At 43.9% G+C, this 22712-nt stretch overlaps 1 protein-coding gene across 2 annotated transcripts in view; it reads left to right on the top strand.

Annotated features, from left to right (window-relative positions):
- The first annotated feature begins 2060 nt into the window (after positions 1–2060).
- Positions 2061–22712, top strand: part of SIN3B (SIN3 transcription regulator family member B) — a 28675-nt gene continuing 8023 nt past the window's right edge. For both annotated transcript variants that reach the window (XR_004374043.2, XM_032782877.2), the window contains exons 1-12: positions 2061–2162; positions 3199–3305; positions 4458–4611; positions 8350–8613; positions 9242–9385; positions 10570–10692; positions 14580–14669; positions 15065–15183; positions 15783–15990; positions 17695–17811; positions 19165–19403; positions 22213–22396. Coding sequence is in view for 1 of the 2 variants with exons in the window: in XM_032782877.2 (XP_032638768.1) it covers positions 2061–2162; positions 3199–3305; positions 4458–4611; positions 8350–8613; positions 9242–9385; positions 10570–10692; positions 14580–14669; positions 15065–15183; positions 15783–15990; positions 17695–17811; positions 19165–19403; positions 22213–22396 (1851 nt within the window). In the remaining variant the exon portion in view is untranslated. The remainder of the gene's footprint in view (positions 2163–3198; positions 3306–4457; positions 4612–8349; positions 8614–9241; positions 9386–10569; positions 10693–14579; positions 14670–15064; positions 15184–15782; positions 15991–17694; positions 17812–19164; positions 19404–22212; positions 22397–22712) is intronic.

The following is a 22712-nucleotide window of genomic DNA, read 5'->3' as shown; positions in this document are numbered from 1 at the left end:
AAGAGGCATTATCTCTAAAATACCTATGGTATTGGACAAGAACAGAACAAATGATGAAAAGTAAATCTGAATTTTACAAATGTCACTGTTAATTTACAGTTTTATTAGAAACAATGGGAAGGAATAATTTAAGATGCAACTTTATTCCTTAATGCCCTCAGCCTGCCCATTCCATGTAGATCTGGAAGTAGGGTGACCAGACAGCAAGCATGAGAATTCGGGACAGAGTGTGGGAGGAATAGGTGCTCATATAAGTTCCTCATTTTTGTGTAGTTCTCCTATTTGAAGTTAAATGCTACTGTAGTGAGTTTCTTTGGCGTTTTTCCTTCCACAATGATGTTACGTTTATTACATCATGGTCACAATTACAGAGAGGTTCAGCTATATTCACCTCCTGGACCAGATACTGCATTCTATGTAGGACCAAATCAAGAACTACCTCTCCCAATGTGGGTTCCAGGACAAGTTGCTCCAAAAAGCAGTCATTTAATGTGTCTAGAAATTTTATCTCTGCATCCCTTCCTGATGTGACATATACCCAGCCAATATGAGAATAGTTTAAATCGCCCATTATTGTTGCGCTTTCTGCCTTTGTAGCCTCTCTAATCTGCCTCAGCAGTTCAGAATTGCTGTCACCACCCTGGTTTAGAGGTCAGTAGTATACTCAAACTTCTATACATTTATAGTTCAAGCACGGAATTTCTAACTATTGAGATGCTAAGATACTATTTGATTCATTTAAGATTTTTACTTTATTTGACTTTATGCTTTCTTTCACATAGAGTACCACCAGCACAACCTACTCTCTCATTCCTGTATATTTTTCCCAATGGCATTAACATGCTCCATTGATTATCCTCATTCCACCAAGTTTCCATGCTGGCTACTGTATCAATAGCCTCATTTAATGCCAGGCACTCTAGTCCACTCGTCTTAATATTTAGACTTCTAGCATTTGTACATAAGAACTTGTACATTTTGTCAATATTCAGATGTTTGCCGTTATCTATTATATTTAAACAGAACTCTTACGTTTGACTGTTTTTCCATTAGCTCCTACCTGTACTTTACCAATTTCTTTCCTATCTTCTTCACTAGGACCTATAGTTCTCCATTTAATAAATTCATCCCTAAGGGATGTCTCCACCCAGCGTGCCCCTGCGTCTGTCAGCTTTCCCCCAGCCCTTAGTTTAAAAAAAACTTTCCACACTTTTACATTTTATGTGAAAGGGCTTCATCTTTCTCCTACTGTATTTAAATAAACTGTTACTGTTGCCTTTTATGTCCCTTGCAAAGTGTAATTCGCTTTGGTGCGAGGTGAAACTTACCCTTTGTCCCTACATGCTTGTGCTGTTCTTTTAGCAATGAGGCCTTGTACGCAGCCCATCCCTGACCTGTCCTTTCTGCAGTCATTCCACCTTGCAAACTCGCATCCACTTTCAACCACTTCTGCTGTAAGTCTCTCTACCGCTCACTCAGCAGCTATAGTCCAGGTAACGTCCTGCCCCCGGGCCGCACCAACTGCAGCTGTCCAGGCAGGGCAAGGCGCACGATCTTCCCTCTCATGCTTCCGGTCTCTGCTGGACCCTTGGGAATATTCCTGTCTACACTAGCGCTGTCACGGCTCCCACCTCACTATGCTGCACAGGCAGCGTTGCCATAGTGACCACTGACATGGCGTCAACTCAGGCACAGAGCCTGCTGTCCCCCAGCCCCACCAGCGTCTATGAGCGCTCGTCCCCACACTGCCCCAGTGCAGAACCTCGCTGTACCTCAGCCCAGCTCTCCCGCCGAAGCCACCGCTGACCTGAGAGCGCCAGCGCGGACTAGCGAAAGCCAGCACCGGAAGCTACTTCAGAAGGCCGGAAGTTGGTGCAGCAAAACAAATCGTCCCGACCAACCCGTGCTCCGTCCCCGATAGCCCTGGTCCCTCCCCTAGGTTCCGCCCCATTCCGACGGGCCCAGGCGGAGCCGTGCAGCGCGTGGTGACGTAAGGCGCTCGGAACGCGCTGACGCGGTGGTTCTGGGCGGGTGCTTCTGCCCGGTGCCTGATTCCCATCATGGCGGCGGGGGGAGGCGGAGGTGGCCGGGGGGGCAGTGGCCCCAGATGGGGCGGGGGCCGGGCCGACGGGGGCGCAGCGCAGGAGAAACTGCCGGTGCATGTGAGTGCGGGGCCCTCCCCGAGCGCCGCCCCGGCTTCCTTCAGTGGACCCCCCGGGATAACCCCCGTGCCCGCTCCGAGCCCCCCATCGCCCCGCCCCACGGGCCCCCTGCACTTCAGCCGGGATAACCCCCCATTCCCTCCCACCCGGGACAATCCCCCTGCCCGCTCCGAGTCCCCCATCACTTCTCCCCTTGGGCCCCCTGCACTTCACCCGGGATAATCTCCGGCCCCTCCCACCCGGGATAATTCCACTGTGCCCGCTCGGGCCCCCCACCGCCCCGCCCCACAGATCCCCTGCACTTCACCCGGAATAACCCCCCATGCCCTCCTACCTGGGACGATCCCCCGTGCCCGCTCGGGCTCCCCTTCGCCCCGCCCCACGGGCCCCCTGGACTTCACCCGGGATAACCTCTGGCCCCTCCCACCTGGGACAATCCGCCCTGCCCGCTTGGGCCCCCCACCGTCTTTCTCCTTGGGTCCCCTGCAGTTCACCCGGGATAACCCCCCATTCCCTCCCAGCCAGGATAATTCCCCCTGTCCGCTCCGGGGCCTCCATCACTTCTCCCCTTGGGCCCCCTGCACTTCACCTGGGATAGCCTGAAGCCCCTCCCACCTGGGATAATCCCCTGTGCACGCTTGGGCCCCCCATTGTCCCACTTCACGGGCCCCATGCACTTCCCCCGGGGTAATCCCTTGTGCCCACTTGGGCCCCCCCCCACCCCATGGGCCCCCTGCACTTCACCTGGGATAATCTCCCATTCCTTTCCAGCCAGGATAATTCCCCCATTGCCCCACCCCCAGGCCCACTGCACTCACCTGGGATAACCCCCTGATTCCTCCCACCTAGGATAATCTACAGTGCCTGCTCCAGGGCCTCCCCCTCGAGGGTGACACCCCTCCTCTAGAGTGAACCCCAACCCCTTCCTGTGACCCCCTTAGTCCCGTCCCCCCAGGCGGATAGGTCCTCAGACCCTAGGTGGCCTTGCGCTCTGCTCTCCACTCCAGCTCCCTGACTAACTCCCACTTCCCTACAGGTGGAGGATGCACTCTCCTACCTGGACCAGGTGAAGATTCGCTTTGGCAGTGATCCTGCCACCTATAACGGTTTCCTGGAGATCATGAAGGAATTCAAGAGCCAGAGGTAAAGTGTTCCCCGCGCCTCCCCCCCCATCCAATACCCACTCCTACAGTGCCCTTCCTCTCAGGTATTCCATTTTGCCTTAGAATATTCCCCTGCTCCTAGCACTCCTCTTTTGGACCCCAGACCTTAGTGCCAGCACCCACCTTTAAGAACCTCCTCATTGCTCATCCCCACATAAAATACCCCCCAATATTCCCTTGTCTCCGTTCCCATTTTCAGCACACCTTCAGCAAAATCTGATCATCACAGTTTCCAAGCTCATGCAGGAAATATGCTTCTTGGGTTCCATGAGATTATGCAAGAGTTAAATTCCAGATATAAAGAGGTCCATTATCCCCTCCCCAGGAGGGTCCCAAATCTGCTTCTAGAGCACTGATCCCAACACCATTCATCCAGATGGAGTCAATATCCCAAATTTTTCCAGGGCCCTAATTCCAGAAAGACAATAAATCTTATAACTCAGCTCACTCAGGGAACCCAAATCCTACAAAGGGGTGAAGACGCCAGAACTTGTAACACCCAAAACACCAGGAATGAAGGCAGGCACATCCCCTTCAGTTAATCCACATCCTTGAGTCTCCATCTGGCCCCATAAGCAGAACCATCACTTTGGGAGGAGCTTGCTGATGTTTGGGAATCTTTCACTTCATTTGGGCCTACTAGTTCTGTTGATCTTTTAAAGTGATATGGACTGTCCAGAATAATGGCTTGGTCAGACATTGGTGTTCTATGGTATTGGGGCTAATGAATCTAATGTGTGCCTTGTTTGGAGAGTTCAGTCTGTAGACTGGGGAGGATGGGAAAAGGAGTTTCTTCTGACATCTGGCCTTAACCTTGCAAAATATATAAATTGTTTGATCAGTGGTTAGATTCAGGGAGGGGAACTATCCTTACTGTGGTACATGGATGCCCAGAGAGTTGGAATAATTCAACCTGCTGCAGTATAATTGCTGTGACTAAATCTTCTCTAGGAAGCCACAAGAACTCTGGACAGTTTGTCTTCAGGGGAGTCAGTGTTATCTTGATGCTTAAGTCTATCCAATTCCCTGGTGGTTAATAAGTGTTATTGCAGTTCTTACTTTTTCTGTATCTTACCTTCTATTTTGTGACTTAAGGCCTTACATGGAGTTAACAGCCTGTTCTTGGTTCTAGCATTGATACTCCTGGTGTAATCAGGCGGGTTTCTCAGCTGTTTCATGAACATCCCGACCTCATTGTAGGATTCAATGCTTTCCTCCCTTTGGGCTACAGAATAGAGATTCCAAAGAACGGGAAGTTAAGTATACAGTCGCCACTGGCTAGTCAGGTATGTTAAAATACATTATGATTAATTTAAATTACTCCAAGCATCTACAGGTGACATACAGGGTCTGCATAATAGATGAGTTGATTCGCCTTCATTGCAGTTTGAAAATATGTTTTACAGGTTGTTCAGATACCATGGCAATGGCTAGGAGAATGTAAATAGAGTAGAATTTCTGTAAGAAACATTTAATAGTTTTAGTCTGCACTAAAATGAAGCTCCCACACAAGTTGCCACGGTAGGCCAAATACTTCAATCAAATTTGAAAGTTAAAAATCATGGGTGATTGGCTGTGTATACACACAACATTTAGTGAATCTTTATAATCACACTTGAATTTAAACTTGAAAAACATCTTTGAAAAGATCATATTTCCACATTCCCATTAAGATGCCTGCACAGAACACAAATTTGTACATGTCATTCATTTGTATCATAAGAATGGCCATACTGGGTCAGACCAAAGGTCCATCTAACCCAGTATCCTGTCTTCTGATAGCAGCCAATGTCAGATGTCCCAGAGAGAATGAACAGAACAGGTAATCATCCAGTGATGCAACTATCACCTGTCACCCATTTCCAGATTATGGAAACAGAGGCTAGGGACACCATCTCTGCCCATCCTGGGTGATAGCCATTGGTGGACCTTCCTATCCTCTATGAATTTATCTAGTTCTTTTTTGAACCCTGTTGTTGTTGTTGTCTTGGCCTTCACAACATCACTGAGCAAGGAGTTCCACAGGTTGACTATTCATTGTGTGAAGAAGTATTTTCTTTTGTTTGTTTTAAACCTGATGCCTATTAATTTCATTTAGTGACCCCTTGTCTTGTATTATGAGGAGTAAATAACACTTATTTACTTTCTCCACAACAGTCATGACTTTATAGACCTCTATCATATCCCCTCTTAATCATCCCTTTTCCAAGCTGAAGTCCCAATCTTATTATCCATTTTGCATCCATTTTCACAGTTGCAGAGTTTGAAACTTAAAAATCTTCTCAGAATTTTGTTCAGAAGCCTCTGGTTTTAACTCTGATCTCTGCTACCTGCTAGTCTTTCAGCACTCACGTTCTTTGATCTGTCACTCAGAAACTTGACATTTCTTAGAGCTCTACTGTTGAACATGTTTCTTTAAATCTACAGTTCCTGCAGAATAAAGCAATGTTAGTAGAGAGTGTTTTGTATGTTCTTGGCATCACTACTTTCTAAAGTCCAGAGGATAATGGAGTGACAGTCACAAGCATTAATGAGTTAGTTACTGTTGAAGGAAGAATGAAAACAGAAGAGCAGAAGCAGTGGTGGCTTGTCGGTTTTTCATGGACATTTGGTCATTGAATTTTGAGTACTTTGTGTTCCTTTGTCAAGATCGTTGCCATCGGGTCCAGGTACAACATTTGAAAATCCCTTGATTATGAGACTAGCTCTGGTGGAAGAATTGTTCATGAAAACTGGACCTAAGAAGGCATTCACCCTTTGATAAAAGAACACAAAGAACAGTGTGTGAGAATCTAATGATGAAGTTTAGCTTTATTGTGCTGAAAATGCCTTCAGATGTTTAGACACTTACAGGAAACCTGTTCTGATCACTTGATCCTGAAACAAAATTACCCTGTGGTGCGAAAGTTTGTGGACAACTGAGACTTGCAACTGGAAAAAATGCTTTCAGAGGTTATCTACAAGGCCCTTTCTGTGAATCTCCTTATCGGAGATGGTTCCTGTATTTAACATATTCTGAGTTTCTCTTGGAATCAGCTACAAATGGACCGCTTCTTAATGTGGTTTTGGTCAGCCTGGGACCAAGGAACCATATGCTTCTAGAACACGGGTGGGCAAACTTTTTGGCCCAAGGGCCACCTCGGGGTTGTCAAACTGTATAGAGGGCTGGGTAGGGAAGGCTGTGCCTCCCCAAACAGCCTGCCCCCATCCACCCCGTCCCGCTTCCAACCCCTGAACCATCCAGCCCCGCCCCCTTCTTGTCCCCTGACCACCCGCTTCCGGGACCCCCTGCCCCAGGAACCTCACCCCCTGTCCAACCACCCCTGTCCCCTGACTGCCCTGACTCCTATCCACATACCCGCCCCTGGGACTTCCACGCCTATCCAACCCCCATGTCTGCTGACTGCCCCCACAGAACCTCCACCCCATCCAACTGCTCCCTGATTGCCCCCTGGGACAGCCTGCCCCTTATCCAACTCCCTCCCTGCCCTCTTACATTGCCTCTGAGTGGCAGGACTGGCAACTGCGCCGCCTGGCCGGAGCCAGATGCACTGCCAGCCGCACTCCCTGCAAGGTGAGCTGAGGCTGTGGGGGCGGGGAGACAGCAGGGGAGGGGCCAGGGGCTAGCCCCCCTGGATGGGAGCTCAAGGGTCGGGCAGGATGGTCCTGCAGGCCAGATGTGGCCCGTGGGCCATTGTTTGCCCACCTCTGTCCTAGAAGCTATTAAGAAATCAAAGGTAAAATTGGACTGAAACAAGTTGCTTGTAATGCTCAATTGCTTAGAAAAGTGGCTTTAAGGCAGTATCATAAGCAAGAGGTGGCATAGAGTCTGCATGTCACTACAATTAACCAAATTCTATGAATACAAATTCCAGTGAGCTTGACTGCTAGGAGCTGTTACGTTTCTATCCACTGATTGACATCTGTAAACTGCAAGCACGAAGTTCAACTGTCATTGGTTGGTCATTGGCCTATTTTAAAATGGCAATTTTTCCTGAACATTTGGACACTCAGTAACGTACATCAGACTGTCTGCTGTGCAGCGTCATGGTATAGCTGCGCTACTAGGCGCTCTCAGAACTTACCTTTATCCATTAGTGAAAGGAGGGACTTAGCCTTTAAATGATGTGGCAGGATAGGGCTTGTTGGATATGAAGGAGATGTTCTCGGTATTGAGACTCATTTTGAGTTATTTTATAGAGGCTGTTACAGTAAGGAAATATAGCTCTGTTTCTTGCTACATCACATATTTAAACACTTCCTTTTTATTATGTCACTGTAATTATTTTTCTGTAAAGAATGTGTGTTCAACATACTTCCTACACCAAACAAGTCAATAGCCAAAATGTAGTTCAGTTTTGGTATAACAGCCCATGAGTCTTTGCAAACACAGTCAAGTATATACAACAATTTCTTTTACTCTGTAAGTGTCCAAAAGTGTGGAGCTATAATCTTTAAGCGGTCTGGAGAATTAAGTAAGTGTTGGGGATATCTACCAATCACCCTGATAAAGGCTAGCAAACTGCAGTGTGCAATTCAAACCTGTTTTCCCTTCAAACATAAGTGCCTGTAAATAAAACAAGAGTCTTGAAGTTTAGCTGGTTAATGTTGGTCTTTGTTATAAATGATCAAAGTTGAAGCTTCAAAAGTGAAGTCTCAGTAATGTTCATACAGTGGGGTGCATCAGATGTGAAAATCCTCTGAATAATTACATTTAAGACTTTCAAGTACTGTAAACATCTGTCTGAAGCTCTGTTCTCAAATAGGTATGATGGGAAGAGCTCTTTACAAACAACGTTGGACTTAAATGGAAAGAGAAGTGAGAGTTTAGCACTATGGCTAATGTTTTTTAATTGATCGTCTTAGTAAAAGAGGTCAAGAAGTTCATGGGTCAGTTAAATCTTTTACTGTGCAATTAACCTTTCCCTAACTGAACAGTTTGTAAATGTGCGTGATAATTTTAATGAACATGTTGTACATCTCTTTTTATTTGAGTCACCAGCTTGTATTACTTCTATCACTAGGTGTCATCAGAGCCTCTTCCAAGTGCTCATCCGGGTGGTGGGTTATTGTTACATTATTGTCAGGAGAATTCTCACAACCACAGTGACTGCTCTGAAGACTTCCGGCAGCAACTTCCATACAAAGAAGATAAATCTCAAATCTCCTTGGAATCTGATTCTGTAGAGTTCAATAATGCAATAAGTTACGTGAATAAGATCAAAACCCGTTTTCTTGACCATCCTGAAATCTACAGATCATTTTTAGAAATTCTTCACACTTACCAGGTAGAGTTCTGGCAAATAAGATAACATGGGTCAGTATTGTGGCTGTTTGAACCTGCAATGTTAAATGAAATTTGTTCGTGCAGTACTGTTTTATTGTGATTTATAAAGCTCCCCCAACTTCAGCCTCTCTCAGACAAATGTAGCACTGAGAAACTCTTAAGCATAGGCTTTGTATATGGATAGAGAATGCTTAGGGTCTGTCAAATGCTTGTCATCTCAGTAGTTTGGTGGTGCTACTACAGGTTTTGTTTTGAAAAGAGAGACAACTGATTGAAGCTGTACAGAAAGTATTTTTTGTTTTAAGCTAGATGATTTTTCTTTTACCATTACTAATGTTCTATTTTTAAATGCTTTATATCTGCTAACTGACTGCAGTGATTAGATCTGCATGCCCATGGAAGGACAAGTTTGATAATTGACTGCTGAGCCCTGTGGTCAAGAACGCCAAACTTGGATACCCTATGTGGTAGCATATTGTGCTGCTGCAAGAATGCTAGGCCAGCTGATAATTATCTAAAGCTTTTTCCTGTATTTGACTCTTGAATACAGTGGGTTGTCTGTTCCAGTTTCCTTGCTAACTGAAGTGTTACTGTAATAGTTTGTTTAATGTTTCACTGTAAATTGGCAGAAAGAACAGCTGAACACTAAAGGCCGACCCTTTCGAGGCATGTCAGAGGAAGAAGTGTTTACTGAAGTAGCAAATCTCTTCAGGGGACAGGAGGATCTACTCTCTGAGTTTGGACAGTTTCTTCCTGAGGCTAAAAGATCTTTGGTATGTGTTTTGGTAGTACAAAGCAAAAGAGAGAGAACACTGTGACAGTCTACTCTGTTTATGTTCTAGTTGGATAATCTGCATGTCTGAATAAATACCCTAAAGAATAAAGTTATTTGCCCCTGCGGGACTGAGATCTGGGCTGGGAGAGAGTGCATCAGGGTGAAGAGACTGAGAGACGCGTTGATTGGGTGGAGTGTCTGTGTACCTTTCTCTCAGAGCAGTTTGACAAAGCACAGTAGAGATAACCAGTCTCCTGAGATGGAACAGATAATAAGCAGCAATGTGTAAATTCTTAGAAGTTGCTGCTCTGTGGTGCTATTGACAACAGCTAAAAGATCTCTGCCTCCCAAAAAGTATGCTGAGAGCCTTCTGTCTTGGGGAGAGTAGAGCCTCTTTGAGGGGTATCTTGTGATAGAGTACTGGGTGAAAACAGTCTACCTTTGGATGCCAAATAGGCCATGTCTAAATTGGAGGGGGTTATTTTGGTGGTCCACAGAAATCCATGTGATTAAAACCATTATTTGGTGGGCTGCCACTTTTTCCTGTGACTTTCTCTGTCATCATTACATCATCTGACTGCTCTTGCAGCATCTCCTCTATGGCTGGGAAAGTCAAATGAATGTTGTCCTTGTTTCCTGCTCTTGGAATTTCTACTCCTACTACATCCTTAATACTGAATGAAAAAACTTTAGGGATTAAAAAAAACTTTTGAAATTCCAGAGATGTGGAGAAAGATTTGGCCCTTGAACAGCTCTAGCACAAATCTTATTGATCCTTCTGATGACTCTTTCACTGCAGGATGCAGTTAAGATGCTGCCACAGGGTTCTTCTCAAGATTTTCAAACTACCCTTGTAGCTGTATGTAGAGGTTAAACAATTGAATATAACTTAGTGTCTTATTAAAGAACTAACATTTAGAATTTAAAAACATTTTAAGGGGTTAATTCTTACTATTCCAGCGGGCTGTGCTTGTATGTGATATGTGTAGTGGTGCTACATCACTGCAAAATGTTATAGAAAAACTGACTATCAGCATTTGAACTATGCTCTCACTATTTGTTGTTTGTAGTTAGGTAACTCGCTTAGTGAAATCTCATGTCCTCTAGTCTGTTCAGATAAATGAGGTTCTCTATTTCTGAGGAACTAATAAGGGCAAATTGAAAACATTGTCTTTAATTTAGTTCACAGGGAATGGGCCATGTGAAATGAACAGTGTCCAGAAAATTGATCATGAAAAAAATCTGGAACATAGTAAAAAGCGATCCAGACCACTACTGCTTCGTCCTGTTCCCAGCCCAGCAAAGGTATCGTGTTGCAAACAGAAATGTGTACTGTTTTCATACTTAGGCATTGCTATAACCTGTGCTATATGACATAATTGCTCTCAATTTTCAAATTCTGCTAAGAGCATGTCATAGGGCAGCCTCACCTGGGTGCCCTCCAGTGCCAGGCCATGGTATGACAGCCATGGATGCCTCAGTTTTCCCATCAGAGTCCCCAGAAATAGTTCTTAAGTATATGTAGCCCTTTCAGGGTTAATTACAAAAGTCCTGTATACGTAAATCATAACAAGTCCCACAGCCATAGTCCGGACAGTACATTAAGTAGATCCATAGAATCTCTCTGGATAGAAATTCCATGCTTGCACTATAAGAGTATTACTGGCCACCTGACCAGGATGCTGATGGTGACTGTGAAGTGCCCAGGGGGATTAGAGAGGCTTACAAAGGTAGAAGATGCAATAATAATGGGCTATTTTAGCTGTCCTCATATTGACCGGGTATGTGTCACCTTGGAAGGGGATACAGAAATTAAATTTCTAGACTTATTAAATGACTGCTTCATGGAGCAGCCAGTCCTGGAACCCACAAGAGGTGAGGCAATTTTTGAGTTAATCCTACATGGAATGCAAGATCTGGTTCAAGAGGTGAATACAACAGAGCCACTCAGTAATAGTGATCACAATGTAATTAAATTTAAGATCCTTGTAGGGGGATAAAATGCCAAAGAAACTCACCATGGCATCATTTAACTTCAGATAAGGGAACTACACAAAAATGAGGAAGCTAATTAAATGGAAATTAAAAGGAACAGCCAGAAGCATGAAATGCCTGCAAACTGAATGGAAGTTATTTTAAAACACCATAATAAAGGCTCAATCTTAATGCATAGCCCATTTTAAAAAAAGGACCAAAAACTGCCACCATGGGTAAAAAACTGAGTAAAAGAGTTGGCTAGAAGCAAAAAGCCATTCTTTAAAAACTAGAAGCCAGATCCTAGTGAGGAAAATGGAAAGGTGTTAAACTCTGGAAAGTCAAGGGTAAAAGTATAATTAGGCAGACCAGAAAAGAATTTGAAGAGCAACTAGCAAAAGATACAAAAAACTGACAGCAAATTTTTTTTTAAGTAAATCAGAAGCAGGAAGCCTGCCAGTCGGAGCCACTAGACAATTAGGGTGCTAAAGGAGCACTCAGGGAAGATAAGGCCATTGTGGAGAAACTAAATAAATTATTTGTACCAGTGTTCACTGCAGAGAATGTGAGGGAGATTCCCACACCTAAGCCTTTCTTTTTAGGTGATAAAGCTTGAGGAACTCTCCCAGACTGAGGTGTCAGTAGAGAAGGTTGTGGAACAAATTGCTAGATTAAACAGTAATAAGTCACCAGGACCAGATGGTATTCACCGAAGAGTTCTGAAGGAACTCAAATATGAAATTGCAGAACTACTAACTATGGTATGTACTCTATTGCTTAAATCAGCCTCTGTACCAGCTGACTGGAAGATAGCTCATGTAACACTGATTTAAAACAAAAAAAAAAAAACCCTCCAGATACAGTCCAGGTAATTAAAGCTTTATAAGCCTAACTTCAGTTACCAGGCAGATTGGTTGAAATGAAGCACAGAATTATCACATGCTGATAAAGACAATATTGTGAGGAAGAGTCAACATGGCTTTTGTAACAGGAAATCATGCCTCACCAATCTATCAGAATTCTTTGAGGGTGTCAACAAGCATGTGGACAGGGGTAATTCAGTTGATATAATGTACTTAGACTTTCGGAAAGCCTTTGACAAGGGCCCTCACCAAAGGCTCTAAAGCATAGTAAGCAGTCATGGGATAAGAGGGAAGGTCCTCTCATGGATCAGTTAAAAGATAAGAAACATAGGATCAAAATAAATTGTAAGTTTTTATAACGGAGAGCAGTAAATAGTGGGGTTCCCAAAGTATCTTTACTGTGACCAGTGCTGTTCAACATATTCATAAATGATCTGGAAAAAGAGATGAACAGAGGGCTGACAAAGTTTGCAGATGGTACAAAATTACTCAAGATAGCTAAGTCCAAAGCTAACTGCAGAGAGTTAGAGAGCAATCTTATAAAACTGGGCAACTGGACAACAAAATGGCTGATTGAAATTTAGTGCTGATAAGCGCAAAGTAGTGCAGCTGGGGCAAAATAATCATAACTATCCATACAAACTGATGGGTTCTAGATTACCTTTACCACTCAAGAATGAGATCTCGGGAGTCGTTTGTAGATAGTTCTCTGAAAACATCACCCAGTATGCGGTGGTGGTCAAAAGGTAGGATAATGCTAGGAACCATTAGGAAAGGGATAGATAGTAAGATAGGAAATACCATAATGCCACTATATAAATATATGGTATGCCCACACTTTGAATACTGTGTGCAGTTTTGGTTGCCCCATCTCAAAAAAGATGTATTGAAATTGGAAATGGTACAGAGAAGGGCAGCAAAAATGGTAAGGGGTGTGGAACAACTTCCATACAAGGATAGATTAAAAAGTCTGTTCAATTTAGAAGAGAGATAATTTAAGTGGAGGATGGGATAGAGGTCAATAAAATCAGGCTGGAGCGGAGAAAGTGAATAGGGAAATATTATTTACCCCTTCATGTAATACAAAAAACTAGGGGTCACACAATGAAATTAATAGGTAGCAGGTTTAAAAGAAAAGGAAGTACTTCACACAATGCACAGTCAACCTGTGGAACTCATTGCCAGGGGATGTGAAAGACAGAAGTATAATAGGTTCAAAAAAGAATTAGTTCAATTCATGGAGGATAGGTCCATCAATGGCTATTAGCCAAGATGATTAGGGACACAACCCCATGCTTTGGGTGCCCCCGAACCTCTGACTGGCAGATGCTGCGACTGAACATAAGCGAGATGGATCACTCAATAATTACCCTGTTCGCTCCCTCTGAAGCATCTGGCATTGGCTACTGTTGGAAGTCAGAATACTGGGCTGGACGGACCATTGGTCTGACCCAGTATGGCCGTTCCTATCCCTAGAATCTCTCACCACACTCACCTCACCAGTAAAACTCCAGATATCACCATGCCTTGACCTCAGCCTTCTCTGGCTTCAACTCCTGACCCCAGAGAGGCGGCAGGCATCTCCCTCTGCTGCACCCTGCCTTCAGCCCTCTCCAGTCTTCTGTGCCCATCACTCTCTGGTGCAGGAACATCATCAGGCTCATTCCTCCACTAGCTTCCTGACAGTTTCACCCTTTTGCTGTGGAGAGTCTGCAGAGAGCTTCTTGCTTTATGCAACTTTGCCCAGACGCCACCTTCAGTCTCCTGACTCCCAGGCAGCTCTCAGCTACCTTCTCTCTATCTGTCCTTAGGCATTTTCCCCATTGATATGGCGCATGTGCACTCTCATAAAATCCCATTAGGAGTCAGTTGACAAGTCATAGGTGCACTGTCCTCTTTCCTCTTAAAGGACTAGTGCCAAACATGAGGGGGAAAGTAAAAGAACCCTTATTTTTTAAATAAATAATGGGGGAATGGTGTTGAAGATACTTAACAAAAGGAAGTTGAAAACTTTGGACAAGTGCATTGTCCCTTCATACAATATAAAGTTATATATATGTGCTAAGTATCAGGAAAATGAGGACTTGATAGAAGGACTGAATTGGGCCTCTGCCCTTGAATAAATTGCTGTTTCCTGCAGGATTATACCCTATCATTTACCTGTCACGCAAACCTGTTTTGTTTTTGCCAGGGTCATTGATACAGACCTCCACTGAGGGTGTGATGTGGGAAAGCAAGTTTGTGATTTTTTGGAATAAAGGCTCAGAGCAAGGGGTAGTTACAGTTCAGTAAAATGGAAATTGCTGGTATTTGAATCAAAACCATTGAAGTAAAAATATCCAACCTTTTCAACAGAAGAAAATGAAACTGCGAGGTACCAAAGATCTGTCAGTTGCAACAGTGGGAAAATATGGAACGTTGCAGGAGTTTTCTTTCTTCGATAAGGTCAGTGATCTGGCCCCGTCCTGTTGCTTGATCTTGCTTTCAGTCAGATAGGTAGCAATTGACTGGTATTCTATGACTCCTTCTATGGTATAGTAGAGTCCATTAAGTAACAGTTTCTTAACAAATGGAGGAGTTTTGGGAGGACCTGAGGCAAACGCACACTGGTATCTTCTTGTGTGTATTTTCTCTGCTCAGCAATTGTGAACCTCATAGTAGTGTAAATCCTGTTTGTTTGTAACAGGCCACTTCTGTATGTATGCTGCTTCCAAGGTTCCGATGAGTGTATGCATTTATTGGCTCTGTGCAAAAAGGCTTAGACCCTTTAAGATATCAGCATAAAAATAAAGCTAGTATACAAATGATATGACAGTTTTTATTTTCCCTCCCTCTGCCAGGTGCGCAGGGTACTGAAGAGTCAGGAAGTGTATGAGAACTTCCTCCGCTGTATTGCACTCTTTAATCAGGAGCTAGTGTCAGGCTCAGAGCTTCTCCAACTAGTCACCCCATTTTTAGGGTAAGTGAACTTGTCTTTCCAGTGACATGTAGGGTGTACCTTTTAAACATTTGGTATGTCACTTTTTCTCTCATGCTTCAACATTAAAACCTTATGAAGTCAAAGGTTTCTTCTGAGTTAGCAAAGCCAAAATTTTAGAATCATTCAGAGAGAGGAGAAATAAAATCTGACACAACTTTTAGTCCATAAAGTCTTAGAACAATGCTATAAAACAGTTGAATAGTGGCAGTAGTACCTGATGGAGGCCAATTGAGCTGTTAGCCCTCCAAGAGAAGGGAGAGAGTCTTATAGCAATGAACAAAGACTCCTTCAGCAGGTTAAGGAGTGGTACTGATGGAATTCTGAAGGGAGTTCTCTCTAACCGTCCACCAAGAGGATGGTTGAAAAGAGCCTTAAGTGGAGTGACTGATTAAAGCAGATAACATTATGGGGAGGGAGTTCTTAGCGTTATGTCAGGAAAGTCCTAGCTTTCAGTTTAGTTTTGACCATGGTCTGTATGAAATATAAGAGGTGGTGAAGAAAGTAATACTTAATGGTCAAAACAGACAGAATGTGATGATGTGAAATATAATTATTCTCATGTCTGTTCATTTTTTAAGGAAATTCCCAGAACTCTTTGCACAGTTCAAATCCTTCCTTGGAGTGAAAGAGCTTTCATTTGCTTCTCCGCTGAGTGACCGATCTGGGGATGGAATGATTCGGGAAATTGATTATGCTTCCTGCAAACGCATAGGATCCAGTTACCGGGCTCTTCCAAAAACCTATCAGCAGCCAAAATGCAGCGGAAGAACGGCCATTTGCAAGGAGGTACTCCAAGCTTAATATCATTGAATCCCCAGTCTGCAATGATAGCCTTTCCCAAAGCAGGCTAGTCAGTGCCCTCCACGTACTGCTTTCTTATGATGATTTAGGGCTTCTCTGAAACATGGACATTGCACAAATTTAATTTAAATCACTTTGTTTAAACTGGTGCAACTTTTGTATGTAGGCTCTGGTTTAAAACTGCTTATGTCCGTTGAGGTTGCACCTGTAAATTTGCTAATCTGAGCTAAACTGATATAAATCAGGTTTATGTGGAGATAAGAATGCCACACATAAAGTTGCCCTGGTTTAACTAAATCAGTATAAAATCACACCTTTCATTAAACTGGTACAACTTTGTGGACCCACTCGTTGTCCTTGATGATAGGTAGAAGGGGCAGCAGGAATGAGGGTGAGAAGTTTTATTTCACAGCATAAAACAGGTTTTTCAGCACCAGGTATGAACACAGATTTTGTAGCATAGTAGGCCAGTGAGTCACCAAAAAGCAAATTTTGAGTCAAAGCCTAAAAAAATATCCTGTGTAAGCAAGTACAATTCTAGTATGGGGTCATTCAATGTTGGCTGTGTTCAGTGATAGGTAGGGGCCTACCAAATTCACAGCCATGAAAAATGCGCTACAGACCATGAAATCTGGTCTTTTGTGTGCTTTTACCCAATACTGTACAGATTTCACGAGGTAGATCACGGTTTTCTCAGATTGGGGGTCCTGACCCAAAAGAAAGTTGCAAGGGGGTCACAAGGTTATTTTAGGCAGGGGGTCATGGTATTGCCACCCTTACGTCTGTGCTGTCGTCAGAGCTAGGTGGCCAGAGAGTGGCGGCTTTTAGCCGGGTGCCCAGCTCTGAAGACAGCGCCCCCGCTAGTAGCAGCGGAGAAGTAAGGCTTCAGTATCATATCATGCCACCCTTACTTCTGTGCTGCTGCTGGTGGCAGCTCTGCCTTCAGAGCTGGTATCCTGGCCAGCAGCTGCTGCTCTCCAACTGCCCAGCTCTGAAGGCAGCAGAAGTAAGGGTAGCAGTATTGAAACCCTCCCTACAATAACCTTGCGACACCACCCACACACACCCAACCTTTTTTCGGTCAGGACCCCTACAATTAGAACACTTGGAAATTTCAGATTTAAATAGCTGCAGTCATGAAATTTACAATTTTTAAAATCTATGACTGTGAAATTGACCAAAATGGACCATGAATTTGGTAGGGCCCTAGTGATAGCGGAAGTGAACCCTGTAGGCTTAGTTTACCAGTTTGTGAAGCACTTGCTGCCTTTTGTTATAAAGGAGCATTTTGAGTCAGAGCATCTTGGCAGACAGTGGGAGTTGGATTTAATAGAGCAACCCTCCCAGCCTCCTTGGCACTGGCATTTTGTCTCCATTATCACCAGTAGCTGACTATTACAGACAAACATCTCTTCCTCCTTTATGAAACAGCAGCAAAGGACACCTTAGAAATCTTTTGAACAATGTCTGGGTGCAACTGTTCACATGCACAATGTCTGAGAAATGGTGAATGCTGACATTTTAAAATTCTGGCACAGATCATTGGCAAAAATACCTAGCTAGCTACCTGCTGATAAAAACACAGTTAATATACTACATTATATTTTCCCTTGTAGAGGTCCTACCGGGTCCTCAGGAACAGGTCATTTCTCATAGGACACTATAGACTGTCTTTTGACTCTGTTGTAGGTGTTAAATGACACCTGGGTCTCGTTTCCATCCTGGTCTGAAGACTCCACATTTGTCAGCTCAAAGAAGACTCCCTATGAGGAGCAGCTGCATCGCTGTGAGGACGAACGATTTGAGGTGGTTCTGCTGTTCATCTTAGAACTTTGCAACTTGGTCTCCTGTTCATGTGACCAAGAGCCTTGAAATTATCTATAGTTAAGGCTATGTTTATGTCATGGAAGTCACAGAAACCATGACTTCCAGAGACTTCCATGACATTTTCTTCCCTGGGGCTGGAGCTGTCAGCAGGCAGTCCCACAGTTCTCAACCACTGCTGGTAGCAGGCCCCCAGCAGCTCCTAGCTGGTGGGAAGCAGGGACCCCCAGAGCTCCCAGGGAGCGAGGGGACCCCCTGTAGCAGCCCAGCTGTAGCAGACGGCAAGGGGGTCTCCCCACTGCAGCCCAGCTGTGGCGGATGGTGTGGGTGTCACAGAGCCCCCAGCCACTGTGGGTGATGGACCCCCTCCCTTCCCCTTTTCACAGATACTTTTAGTAAAATCACAGACAAGACATGGGCTTCTATGAATTTTTGTTTATTGCCCGTGACCTGTCCCTGATTTTTACTAAAAATATCTGTTAACAAAATCTGAGCCTTATTTATAGTCAATAGCCAAATGTTGAACACTTTATTAGTAGAGCCCTGAAAATCCAGGGATATCTGCTTTATATCCGTGGACCATTTTTGTGGATCGTGGATAGATACAGATCCAAATTTTATATCTAAAGCCCTGCAAATCTGTTGATATCTCTGGATGTGGATATCCACAGGTCATTTTTGTGGATCGCAGATCAGATGCAGATACAAATTTTGTATCTGAGCAGGGCTCAATTTATTAGTTAACTCTTCTTGCTGTGTCAGTTCCTCCCCTTCTTTCTACCTGAGCTTTAGTGTGGGCTTGCTTTCCCAAGGCTGCTTTTCTCCAAAGTTAACCCTTTCACACTTCTCCCCAGTAGTGGTGGTTGCTTTGTACTTCTCCAGCCTGGGGTGAGGAGGCACGAACACCATAATGCCACTGTGTGTGTCACCGGAGGGAAAGGTTTCAAGAGCTTTACATACTTTCCTTTTCATGCAGGGCTTGGAGGTGCCCTGCTAGTACTCTTGCATGTGCTGTAGCTTTAAATATTGCTTTTGGTGTAGAGGATTTTATTTCTAAGCACAATCTCTGTAAACCAGATATGTCAACTGCATCATAGCACCCTGCTTTGCCAACGGCAAATGCAGCACAAAATAGCCCTTAAGGAAATCTGGGGGCCAATTTTACAATTGAAAGTAGTGTCGGAGTTCTCCACCTTGTGAGAATCCTCACCGAAGCCCGTGACTCCTAGCCAGTGGACACTGAAATACAGGTACAGATCTGAGCATAGGAAAAGAGACCAGAGACTAGCTGCTGAATCCTTTCTTAGTTGTGGTATTGTTTGTGAACTTCAACAGTTGGATGTTGTCTTGGAAACCAATCTGGCCACAATACGCGTGTTGGAGAGTGTTCAGAAAAAGCTGTCTCGGATGTCTCAAGAGGATCAGGAGAAATTCCGATTGGATGATTGCTTGGGAGGAACGTCAGAAGTGATCCAGCGCAGAGCCATCTACCGTATCTATGGTGATAAAGCACCAGAAATCATTGAGAGTCTTAAGAAAAATCCGGTTACTGCTGTCCCCGTAGTTTTAAAAAGGTAACTTTCTTGGGTTCACGTATCATTTCTATCTAATTAGCTAATGTAGTCTTTGAAAGCTTATTGTTTCAGAAATTAATTACCTATTTTCATCTCATAGGATTCTAATGCAGGACAGAGGTGAGCAATTAATGGAATATCTTTTAAAAATCACTTCAATATAATAGGTCACAAAGATATTAGATGACTCTTAGCCCCATCTGAAAACAGCTTAAACAATATAAATTATGACAGTGCACTGTTGCTCTTGCAGTATGTATGTTTCAGTAGAAAATAGCTCACCACAAACTTTGTGATGATTGTGTAATATGGGAATAACTGTAACAAGATTGCTGCCTCTCCTGCCATGAAAATTGTTAAACTGGTTTTTCATTCATTTTATAAGTAAACCAAGCTATTCCTTTAGTTCTGTGGGGCTTTGCCATTGTTTGGTTTCAGCTAGGATTCCTCCTCCAATAACTTTCTGTATTAATGTAGACATCTAAAAATACATTTTAAAATAAAACTTTTTTCAAATTCTCTCTTTGTAGGAGGCATTATATAAGCATTTTTTATAGTTTAATTGAAAAGCTAAGTAATTGTGTAAAAGGTTTCAGGTACCTTTTGGTATTAACATGTACGTTTTTTAATTCAGTCTATAATACAGTTTCTTTAATGTAATCATTTCTAGTGCATGACAATCAACTGTTTCACTCCCACCCCCAACCTTGTGAATTCTTCACACTTGCGTACTGTATTGCTCTGTAATGGAGCCATGAGAGTGGCTCCATTGTTATGGTTATGCTCATCCCTGGCTTGCTGAGAAAAGTTCCTTTCTGCACTAAAACTTCTCTTAGTCCTACTTAAAGGAAGGGAGGATTTTATTTTTTGAAAATGAAGTTAACTGGACATGTCATTTTGAATGAGACTTTGGAATAGTGAGAGTGAGGAGGTATGCCTTTTTTTTGAAAGTTCTAATTTTTTTTGTCCAGTCATAACTGAAAAATCTCTTTATGGATTAATCTTCACGGAGAACCAGCGGATTCCAAGAGTGTGGTGGTGTTAGAGGTGATCTCTGCATGTGATGCAGCACTATTACAGGTCCAATGACTGTTACATAACAGGTGCTATATAATCTCACATTTTTAACAAGAGGTTTTTATCGCCATTTTTCTCCAAGGAACCTCTGCTTGCTAGGCATAGGCATCTCATGTTGATTTTTCCCTTTAAAATTACAATTAACATTTCAGCATGCATTTTAAAAAGAGAGAAAATACGGTATCAAGCGGAGTGCCCCAAGGGTCGGTTCTGGGGCTGGTTTTGTTCAATATCTTCATTAATGATCTGGAGGATGGCGTGGACTGCACCCTGAGCAAGTTCTCAGATGACACTAAGTTGGGGGGAGAGGTAGATACGCTGGTCGGTAGGGATAGGATACAGAGGGACCTAGACAAATTAGAGGATTGGGCCAAAAGAAATCTGATGAGAGTTTCGAGACAAGTGCAGGTCCTGCACATAGGATGGGAGACCCGATGCCTGCTAGCAGACGTGGGACTGTTGGCTAGGCAGGCGTTTCTGCAGGAAAGGGATCCTGGGGTTACATGTGACGAGAAGCTGGGATTCTGAGCTGACAGAATGCCACCTGTTGCCAAAGAGGCTAACAGCATTTTGGGCTGTATAAGATTGCCGCGATGAGGATGTGTCATTCCCCTCTATCGCATTGTTGTGGGCCTCATGTGGAGTACGTGTGTCCAGTTTTGGCCCAGACTTACGAACGGATGTGGAAAATTGGAAGAGTAGCAAAGGGCAACACAAATGATTAGGGGGCTGAGAGCCGATGAACTTATAGGAGAGGCATAAGGAAGCTGCTCGTTTGGTTAGTCTGCGCAAAGAGAGAATGAGGGGGGAATGTAGCTGCTTTCACTATCTCGAAAGGGGGTTTCCAAAGAGGATGGATCTAGACTGTTCTCAGTAGTACCAGATGGACAGGGACAAGGAGTAATGGTCTCCCAAGTTGGAGGAGGTTGTAGGTTGGATATTAGGAAAACTTTTTCACTGGGTGGAGGGTGGTGAAGCCTGGAATGGGTTCCCTAGGGAGGTGGTGGAATCTCCTTTCTTAGAGATTTTTAAGGTCAGGCTTGACAAAGCCCTGGCTGGGATGATTTAGTTGGGGATTGGTCCTGCTTTGAGCAGGGGGTTGGACTAGATACCTTCTGAGGTCCCTTCCAACCCTGATATTCTATGAAAATCAGTCCCACCCTCTAGTGAAAATCAGTCCCACCCTCCAGTCTGTGAGCTTTTAATTTCCCCTATCCCTAACTGTCAAGTCTCCTGTTCTGAATCCTGGCTTCTGGCAACCAGCAGCTTGGGACAACAGCCATCTATGGCATCTTCACGCAACACCCACTGTTCCTGGACCTTGCTCTGTGACAGTTTCTTTAGTGCCTGTGAGGAAAATTTAGCTCTGCCCCTCACTTCTGAGCCATTCCCACTTCCCAGTATTTCTGGCTGGTCAGATGGAATCCTTGTATTTAAGACAGAGACAGTTAGGTGGGGATCTCCTAGGACCTGAGAAAATTGTTCCAGAAAAAGCAGGGCAGAGTTAAGGTGTTGGCACCTCTACTGTGGATTGCCTGAGCTTCCGCCACTTAAGATGTTTTTTAAACTACAATATTTTGTATTCCCAGCCATAACTATTTACCAAAAATTTTTTTTTTCTTTTCCCCTGGGAATACTGAAAGTCTTGCTGTGTCTCAACAGGCTGCTCTTAAAACATTGTGTGTGAATTTCTGTGGTATGGTTTTCAAATTGTCTGTTCTGCATTATGCAGGTTGAAAGCAAAAGAGGAGGAATGGCGGGAAGCCCAGCAGGGCTTCAACAAGATCTGGCGGGAGCAGTATGAGAAGGCGTACTTAAAGTCCCTTGACCACCAGGCTGTCAACTTCAAACAAAATGACACCAAAGCTCTGCGCTCCAAGAGCTTGTTGAATGAGATTGAGAGCGTCTACGATGAGGTGTATATGTTAACAAACAATCGATCCTGTCTGTTTATATTGTTCTGTATTGCGGTAATGCCCAGAAGTGCAGATCAGAATTGGGTCCCTGTTGTGGGACGAGCTGTACAAACTTAGAGGAAGATACCATCCCTACCCTGAAGAGCTCATAATTAAGATGACAGGAGTGGGTGAGAAGAATGCTCAAAAATATATATCTTGTAGATAAAAATGTGAGAGAGAGAGCATATGTAATCCCATAAATATCCCCTTTCCTCCGCTGTCCCCCAGCCTAGCCATTAACACGTGGGTGATTTGTGTGTGTGTTGTGGTGGGA

This window comes from Chelonoidis abingdonii, chromosome 11 (assembly GCF_003597395.2).
Source record: "Chelonoidis abingdonii isolate Lonesome George chromosome 11, CheloAbing_2.0, whole genome shotgun sequence".
NCBI lineage: Eukaryota > Metazoa > Chordata > Testudines > Testudinidae > Chelonoidis > Chelonoidis abingdonii.
The sequence above is the reverse complement of the archived record's forward strand: the minus strand, read 5'-3'. Positions and strand labels throughout refer to the sequence as shown.